Source organism: Pteropus vampyrus, unplaced genomic scaffold (assembly GCF_000151845.1).
Source record: "Pteropus vampyrus isolate Shadow unplaced genomic scaffold, Pvam_2.0 Scaffold375, whole genome shotgun sequence".
NCBI lineage: Eukaryota > Metazoa > Chordata > Mammalia > Chiroptera > Pteropodidae > Pteropus > Pteropus vampyrus.
The window spans coordinates 570742-580414 of record NW_011889156.1 but is presented as its reverse complement, the minus strand read 5'-3'; the positions used below and the strand labels follow the sequence as shown (position 1 = coordinate 580414).

The window sequence follows — 9673 nt, the reverse complement described above, 5'->3', positions numbered from 1 at the left end:
CCGACGTCCCTCTCCCTGCACCCCCCAATCTCCTGCCAGTTCCTCCCAGTGACAACCTGGAAGCAGCAGCCAGCACCTGCGGCCTGTGCAGACGCGCCCCCTCACGCCAGCAGCGTGGGGGGACAAAGGGGCGACGCAGAGAACGAACCCAGGACCTGTTTGGGGGGTAGAGATGAAAAGTCCCATCCCGTGGCCGTTAAATTTGGGATGCTCTTCGGAGACTAGAACTCAGAAGACAGCTTTGTGCTGGAGGTGACAGCTGTGTTCGCCGTGGGAGCGATGCGCTGGCCCGGACGGCGAGGTTCGGGGCCGTGAGAACAAGGGCCGCGTGAGCCGGGGACTTGGAGCCGGGGGCACAGGGCCAGGGAGGGGCCTAGAGGTCGGTTCTGAGCATCCTGGGCCTGTGGCTTCCCTGGCAAAGGCCGGACCTCGCCTTCGCGTCGTCCGTTGTCTTCGTGCACCCACGACAACGTGCCTTTGAAACGTCAGCATCATTTTCCTTTCCAGACCCGTCGAAGGCATGAGCGCCAGCCGAGAGCAGGAGTCCCCCACTCTGGTCCCACTCCCCGAATGCCGTCCCTATGTGCTTTAAATGTTCCTTATAAACCGTCCTGGACCCACCGATGTAACAGATGTGTCCCTCTGTTTTCTGCTTTTCATCCGATCTTGAGATTCCCCGGCTTTGTCTTCTCCCGCCTCCCTCATCTGCCACCCATGGGTGTGATGCGACTCTCCTTAACGCTCCTCCTTTGAGGCTAATGTATAAAATAAGCCGCAAAACCGCCACTCTCCGGCGCATTTTCTCAGTCCGTTGCGATTTTGCTTCCTGGTAATTGTTATTTGGATCAAATAAACTTTTCTAAGACTTTTTCTTAGGCTGGGTATTCTATCATTGACAACACTTCTGTGAAGATACAGTAGTAAAATGTAGCAACCAAAATTTTAATGTCTCATATTTACCAATTTTGTGTTAGAATATGAAGAAAAAGCAGTTCTCCTATGCTGCTGGGGGCGCAGTAAATGGATTCGGCTACTTTGGAGAGCGACGGGGCACCGCTGAAGACGTGCACACCGTGGAAGCTGGCGATCCCTGCCCTAGGTATAAAATCCTTCAGAGATTCAAGTTCACATGTACGCGGGACAAGACTATTAATGGCAGCATTGTCGATAATAAGGAAAATCTGGAATAAACCTACGCGCCCCGCAATGGGAACGGGAAGGGAACACGATGACGCCAGAATGATGGCTACCCCGTGAGAGGCTGGACAAAGATGAGGAGCGAGGACAAGGGGATTTCTCCTGTATCTGTATGTTTTGATCAGAGGAAGAAGAGTAAGAGGGACAGGGAGAGAGAGAGAGAGAGAGACTGAAGCACAGAGCACAGTGTCAGCAGTGGGTTAAACCTGGGTGATGTGCACACAGGATTTTGTTGCATTATTGATTTTTCTGAATGTTTAAAATATTACAGAATAAAAACAAGTGAATGGGGGCAGACATTTGAGATCAAGCAGTCATTTACATTCCGTTCTTTAAAATATAACAATGAAACTGGTTGTCTATAAAAGAATGTTAAAACGTTAGATTCGGGTACGAAGTGGTCTAAATACGCGCCACGGTCTAGCTCTTCCTCACACTCCGAAAGCGTTAAAGGAAGTTTTATTTGCTGTGAGTTTTCTAACCAAGCTATTTCGAGAAACGCACTTGAGGCATGGCGATCAGAATACTTCATTCTCCTGCTGCTTCTCAGGAGGTGCCATATGTCGGAACGGTGATAAGCCAGAAAAACATCTGCTACGAAAGGCACTCGGGCTCCTGGGGAGTCGGTTGCATAACCGATCTTGAGAGCAAACTTAGAGGACAAAGGTGACATCGAGAACGAGCAAAGGTGTCTCCCTGGTCTGTGGTCACCTCTGTGCTTAGCCTAGGTGGACTGAAGATTGTCAGCTAAACGGATTGGTTGGAGGCATCCACTGAAGGGTTTTGGTCCGGATTTATTCCTCAGGGAATCAGGGGATCAGTTTCACGGAGCACCATTTCCAGCGCCGGCCCCCAGATTTCCGGATGGCAGAGTAGTCCCCGGCTAAACAGTGAGGCAGGCAAGCAAGCACAGAAACCAGGGAGAGACGCCAGCTTTACCGAGTTTCCATTCGGTTCCCCTAACATCCTAGGCGTGCACTTCACGAAAGCACGGTGTAGGCCCCTCGCTGGGGATGAGGGAGGAACACAGGACCGAAGAGACATTCTCAACAGACACATTCGTGGAAGGCGCCCGCGTGGCAAAGTCGGTCTCATTTAAAGCCAGAGCTTCCGACTGCTTTTCTGTAACAGGACACAGAAAAGTCTCTTGCAAAGTTCTACAGCTCTGCAGAGGTCTCTCTCGGTTACGTACATGTAAGTAGAACACACGTCATCGGCCTGAAGAATCGAACCCCTTTTGTGATTCGATGGAAACCGAGAGAAGGAGAGTCAATTTGCACAGGGTTAAGCAAGCTTCGGGGAACTGGACGGAGCCCAGGACCCCTACCCTTTCGATGTGTGAAATCAATAGTGTCAACTGGCGGTGGCTGCCATCCACACCAACAGGAACCCCCATTTTGCGGGGCGGTGAGGGAGGGAGCTTTACTCGGCGCAACAGCTCAGCGGGAAGCAGTGACAGCACGCGGTGACGTCTCTGGTGTTTCTGCTTCAGGCCATCATGTTAGTAAAATCATCTCTAATACCAGTTTTTAGAGGTTGACAGTGTGATCAGTGAAGGAGGAAGACAGCACCAAGTGAGCACATATTCCAGAAAAGGAGCACCAGAGTGGAGTAAGTTCCCCCGGAAAGCAGAAGCTCTGTCCCCAGACACTTGGCTTCCGATTCTTCTGACGATGCCGGGACGGGGAGGACCTGGCTGGCGAGAGGCCAGTACGCGCACTCGCACCTTCTCAGGACGCGAGGAAGAGCTCCCTTGGGCTCCCGAGCGCCGTCTCAAAGAACCAGGAATGCTCTTAAGAATTCTGGATCTTACGGCCATGCCATCCTGAACAAGCCCGATCCCGTCTGATCTCAGAAGCTAAGCAGGGTCGGGCCTGGTTAGTACTTGGATGGGAGACCACCTAGGAAGACCAGGTGCTGTAGGCGTAAAAAATAAAAAAATAAGGGACTGTAAGCTGCCAAGGTCCTTGCAATCTGTGAGGTCGACCAAGGGTTGCCTCGCCTAAAAAAATAATAAATAAATAAATAAAAGAATTCTGGACTTGCAAGCAATGATTTTCAGACCAAATCTTTTAACAATAGGCTTCTCCGTAGCTAAAGCAATCCGTTATTTTTATGTCATTCTGGGTCCAGGATTCAGTCCCAATCCACTGCACGGGGCTGACACCAAAACAAGTTGTGACGGTATTGCAGGGAGTTGTCGTTAGTGAGACTCTTTGTCATTGGACGGTTTCCCTTAAGAAAACAGAAAGCAAAGCCCCGAAGGCTTTTAGGAGAAGAGCTGAAGGAGAAATCTCTGGGGAGAACGGAGGGCTCAGGGCCCCTGTGTCTTTCCGTATGTTCCTGCTCCTCCTTTCAGCCACAACCAAGTCCACTTCCTAATCCTGCTTTAGCTCAACTAGAGGATCTTTCAAAAAGAACCATGTTATAACCAAGAAGAAAACAAAAAAATGAGCAAATAAAGAATACGATTTCCTCAACAGTCAGGCTTCCAAGCGCGGGTTTCCGATTCTGCGGTAACTGGCTCGTTTATGGACTCGGTGACCCATCCCAGCCCATGTCCTTTCTTTCCATCTTATGACCTTCAGCCCTTGTCTCCTCTGTCACTCAGAGCTTGTCTCATCTCCCAGCCCGGCCTGTTCCTGGACCAGCGAGCGCAAACATTCTTTGCTAAAACCCAAAACTTTCCACTGCGTCATCTCACTTTACACAGAAGCTTCTGGCTCTTTCACGATGATGCATTGTTGACAGCTCCTACTCCACTCACCTCACCCCCACCTCCGAGGCATTTAAAGGAAAGGGACAAGCATTTTTGTGTACCTACCAAGGAAAGACATGAAGTACCCAGACAGAACATTTTGGGAAGGTCGTTGAAACCTTTTGGACAGAGGAGCTGATGTCCTGGCTGAGGCTTTAACTGAAAATGCATCTCCCCACAGCAGCAACGCAGATGCCACGGGAGGGTCTCTGCAACGTGAGACGCGCAGCCCCACACTCACGTGCTCGCTGTCACACGCGCTAGACAAAGCGTATTTGATTCACTCCTGAAATCAGTCCCGTAATAAAGAACCAATCTCCAGAAAACAACATAACGAGACCAGGATGCGAACGCCATTCACGTCTCCATAGACCAGGGTTATGGCGCTTCGACTTCCGCTAGGGTCAGAGGTCTCCCCAGCAGAACCGAGGAGGACACTTCTAATACGTTTCAGGGTCAAAAGCAAAAATATCAGATTTTTTTGACACCTCTCCCAGCAGATACCCTTTGGCCCAGCCCCAGCCCCTCCTTCGGCCTCGAGGCTGCCCCCTCAGCACCCCCTGCTGACAGTTCACCTGGGGCTGTTAGAGAACGCACAGGATCCCGTCTCCTCGCCAGCGGCACCCTCCCCGGGCTCCGGGGGGACCAGACCTCTGAGCCCCTCATCGGCCCATGCCATCTGCTTTGTGTCCTCCCTTACTGTCCTGTCCACCAGCAGCCGACACCAAAACACGTTGCGAAATACAGTATTCTTGTCATTTCAGTGGGGTTTTGGAAGGAAGGGACCATCACCTTTCCTTAACAAACGATTTTAAGCAAAAATTATCATCTAAATTTTCTACGTTTTCTGGAATACATGAATTAGTGTAACAGAGACACGGGCAGTGCCCAGAGAGCAAGGGGTTACTGCCAGGGCTGCAGCTCGGGGAGCCACCCCGATGAGGCTCCTCGTGAAGTCTGTTATTTCCTGGCGTGACAGATCTTGGGAGAAACGCAGTAAAAACGGCTTGGTCCTTGACCAAGTAAGCGTTTCTTGTATTATTCTAGGTTAAAAATGAGAAGAGATGGACCTAGCAGTCTTGGTTCACAAACTGTCGTTCGGTACAACTCTCTAAATATTCCAGGCCAAACTAAAACGCAGAGCTAGAAGGATGGATACCTCTCGAGGCCCGAGGGCTATTAATGACTGGACAAATGGAAATAGTGTAGCTTATTTATACGTTGCTTTCTTTGCTATGAAACTTCTTTGCCTTACCAACAACACAATCTGGTAATTAAAAGGTTGTTTTTTAACTTACGGTTTTGACCTATGTTGGCAACAAATAAAACTTTGGTTCCCACGTTGAATTCCACAATAAATGCACGGCTTGTCCAGGCGGAAAACTAAACACAGGTACTGCTTCCACACAGAGGTGGGTCCCTACACGCCCCCCCAACACACACACGCACGCGCACGCGCACACACGCGGCTCACGTCGCTTCTTGGACTCTCTCCCATTGTTTTGCCCACAGCAGTTTTGACACCTATGCTGTTCAGAAAAGCTGGATTACAGCTTTTACAATTAAGTGACAGGTCTCCCTCCCAGTTTTACAATTAAGTGACAGGTCTCCCTTCTTTGTGATCCTGAGATACCATTTCATGTTTTAATGATTGTAAGCGATTAGGAGATAAGGCTCCAGGAGTAGTAGCTATTATGACGTTCTTTAAAAACGAAGTTTATAGGGTGTAGAATTAAAACATGAAGTGGAATTTGAAGACGAGATACAAACAGGAAGTACTAAATGTGTATATGACAACAGGTACTTTCACTGTAAGCTAGAAAAGCCCACACCGTAATTCTGGAAATAAATATTCATGGATAACAAAGAGCAGCTCATCTGGATACTGAGTTTTTTTACGATTTCAAGTATGTCAGTTTTTCAGTCTTTGTCGTATCTCAGACACATTGAATTCGTCCCTTTCCTCATCTCTCATCAGAGGCAATGACTTACTTTCAAATAAGTAAAGCAGGTGGTTTCTAAGGAATTTCTCTGGTGAATCTGATGTTTAACTGCTTCTATTTTTGTCTCTTCCATAGTAATGAGGAATCGCTAACAATTTACACACTGAGTAGATGTTATTCGAAATCAACAAATTCCCTTTTTACCATTCCGGTCACGGTCCATGAATACGTCGTGCTCATTCCCATCACTATCCTTTTATTCATATTGTTCTTCAAAATATAACATCTTTGTCTCTTACCATCCCCTAAATTCTATCTATTATTATGATCATTCCAAAGATGATACCTGCATAATTAATTACCTAATAAGAAAGGAAAATTAGGGCCTCACTTCAGGGATCCAAAAAGTTAGATATAGTAAAAAGTGTAAATATAGTAAAAAATCAAAATATAACAGATAGAAAACACATGTAAATATTTGAACACAGAATAAGATGTAAGTGTACGACTAATGAAATTACAACTAGTCTTCATAAAAACAAACTTTCATATATTAAAAATTACTACTGAACAACTTAAAATGACGATAAACTGAATCGCATAGGAAGATGCCGTTTTTAGCTCCTTTCTCCAAACAATTCACAGATCGCCTGAGGGCTGTTTATATCCAGGCAAACAAAAATATCGCAGCGAATAACCATATCTCCAATAAAGATTTTCTGCAGGTTTATTTTTAGGCTTTCTGCTGGTTTTTACTGCTTAATTCTATTCCCTCTTGTTAGGTATTTTAAATGCACAGCCTTCATTAATTTGTTCAAATGCTTTTATTGCACTCTAAGCACACCTAGGTGAGAGGTGCCAAGGACATATTGGTGCGCGGAACGGACGTCGGCCCCTCCCATCACACAACTCAGGCCTAACGGAAGATAAACATTAATCACGTAATCACGAGAATTGTGATTAAGGCAAAGAAACAAACGAAACGTAGAGCACTACGACTGCAGGCTCTACCTTATTTTTGTACCTTTCCGCATCTCGCACAGTAAGCCCTCCACACTTAATGACTTATTCCCATTAAAATGCGAGGCTATCCTCATTAACTGGCTTTTTTTCAATGGCGTGCATGAAGCCAGCTTGAGGGGGATCCATACTATAGGGCATTTTGAGAGAGATGGTTTAGGCCAACAGACACTTTTATTTTAATAAGATTAAACATCTTAAATCTTACCTAGGTTATGAGGTGATTTCATGATCAATATTGTCAGATTTAATGGTAGAACACTAAACATCAAAGAAATGACGCTTCATAAAAAGTACTCATAATTTACGTACCCAAAATAATGTAAAGTTATTAAAATTGTTTCCCTAACGGCACACATAGGTTATAAAAAATTAAATGTTTTTTAAAAGCACGTTTTTACACCGTGTAGCCTGGAAGTTTATTTATTACTAATTCACATATATCTTTGCATTGCCTGGAAATATTCAGTGAACCAACTTCATCGCTGTCTTCTCCAAAGTAATCTGGCGTACTGTTCTCCAGAACATTACGCTCCAGTTCTGACAAATTAGATGGCAGATAAGAACTCATTTGAGATGTCTGAGGTGACTGGCTTCTTTCTAAAGACTTGAAACCAGTTCTTGTTTTAATAGAGACGTCTTGACCCCTTGTTCTAACTTTAGAACCATGCATACTATTTTGGTCTATCTGGTTTTCTTTCTCGTCAGTCCAACGTGAAGATAAGTCACTGGTAGAGATGGTAGGTGCTTCCTCCAAACTTTCGTCTCGAGTCTTTGGAAGATGAGATCTTTTACACGAGTGCACTGGTGACCCGGCCGAGTAAGGCGGGCTAAGAACAGAACTCTTTTCGCTGCTGTTTTTCCTCATGGCTGATCTTGTTTCACTGGACTTCCTTGGATATTGACTATGTTTTGAATTTTCTGCGCCTGGACTCCTATCGCGAGCTTGCAAAATTCTGCCGGTGTCCTCAGTAGTACAGAAATCTTCAGAATAGCAAGGGCTGGTAAAGTCATCGGAGTACTTTAGTTCCGAGATGCTCTCAGAGCAACTCTTTTCACTTAATTTATTTTCACCCGCATCAGCAGTAAGAATGTCATTATCAGTGGTTTTGACGTGGCTGTCATCCATTGCTTTATCCACTGCAACTCTATCAACAACTGCAACCCGTTGCAAAGCAAATGAACTTTGGACTTTCATTTCCGCTTTTCCCTCCGAATCGTTTGTATTAATAAACCTTTCTGAAACAATGGAATTTGCAGGACTCAAAATTTCTTCCAATGAACCATTACCGGTTCTATTTTCATTGCAGTCAACTGTCTTTTCGGTTGTGCATTTCAGTACAGCTTCTTCGGTTGTGCTGAAGTCATCAAAAACTGCACTGATTTGCTTTAAGCTATCATTGTTTTCAGCAAAAGATGCGCCCGACTCTAAGTACTTATCTTTAGGCAGCTGGTGTGGCTTCCGATGTCGTTCTGCAAAGCTTAACACTTTAACTTTGGATGATGGAATTCTGAATTTTGCAGCCAACATCTGTGCTTGCATTTTTCTATACTGCTCTCTCTTTTCGTGTACTGCCAACATATCAGGATTTGTTTGCTTTAAACGCAGTTTAAGTGTATTTGTTAATCCATACAGCAGCTTCCCCCTGGGAACTCTTTTTTGGGGAGCACCACCGTTCTTTTCAAAATGTTTACCTTTCTTAAGATTTTCAACTTGGTTCTTTTTATACTGAAGACTCACTGACTTTTCAATTTCCCCCAGAGGAAGGCTGTCTTTCTTAGATTCAGATTTACATGTAGATTTGGCCTTAGATTCCGGGGCTTTCTCATGCTCGGTTCTGTATAACCAGGCTAAGTGAGGGTGTATGTGAGCGGGGCTTGCCACCGGCTGGTTGTTCAACAAGGACAGCTCAATCAGCAAAGCGTTCAGCAAAGGCAGCTGCCTTATTGTATCCATTCTGCTTTGCTCAGTGTGAGGCTGACATGTACTTTGATTACTCGCTCCCACTTCCTGAACATGTGGGGGATTAACGAGCCCCGGAGGACTCTCAACTGTTGCAGAATCGGTGTGTTTTAGAGAATGGGTATGTGTTGGGGGATTTACAAGTGTTTCTTCGGGAAGAGTACCACCCAGTTCCTCAGGTATATTCATCTGAGGCTTAATGGTGATTTTACCCTGCGCAGGAGGCCTCTTTTCTTGGGTCAGATGAGTGTAATACAGAGGAGGAGGGCAAAAGGTGTTAGTTTCCATGTCCAACTCTGTGACGTCCTGGTTGGGGGGGCTGGCACTTCGCACGCCGCTGGCATCTGAACAAACAGAGCTGGTGTTACCATTCTCCAGAGGCCCCGTGTCCCCAGAGCTGGCCTTTCTGTGGAAAACTGCCCCCTTCGAACCCTTCCGTGCCTCCGCCATTTTCAAACCCACCGCGGGCAGATCGGCGCCTGGGCTTGGCTCCGAGCCTGGCCGCTGCGGCTGTGTTTCCTGCAGGGCTGGGGAACTGACCTCGACCGCCTGCCGCACCTGCACGCCGTCCGCCCCGCCTCCTGTGGACGTGACCGGCCGCTCGAGGTGGCCCAGCACGCTGCTTCCTAGATCAGTCAGGCGGTAGCCCAGCGCGATGTCCCCAATGCGCTGCCCCGCTTGGTTATGCAGGGGGAAAGTTCCCCGGTGACCCTGGGAGCAGCCGGAGGCGGCCGACCCCAGCACCCTGCGGGCCGCGGCGGCCAGCGGGACGCTGCAGGAGCCCAGCAGCTG

General features: G+C 47.1%; 1 protein-coding gene and 1 non-coding gene across 2 annotated transcripts in view; one reads left to right on the top strand and one right to left on the bottom strand.

Annotated features, from left to right (window-relative positions):
* Positions 1-3004: 3004 nt before the first annotated feature.
* LOC111731446 lies at positions 3005-3123 on the top strand. Its single transcript, XR_002777140.1, has one exon. It is a non-coding gene; the product is annotated as a 5S ribosomal RNA (ribosomal RNA).
* A 3580-nt stretch (positions 3124-6703) lies between these two features.
* MAP10 (microtubule associated protein 10) overlaps positions 6704-9673 on the bottom strand; it is an 11922-nt gene continuing 8952 nt past the window's right edge. The window contains exon 4 of the mRNA XM_023523051.1: positions 6704-9670. Within this exon, the coding sequence (XP_023378819.1) occupies positions 7316-9670 (2355 nt within the window). The 3' untranslated portion in view covers positions 6704-7315. The remainder of the gene's footprint in view (positions 9671-9673) is intronic.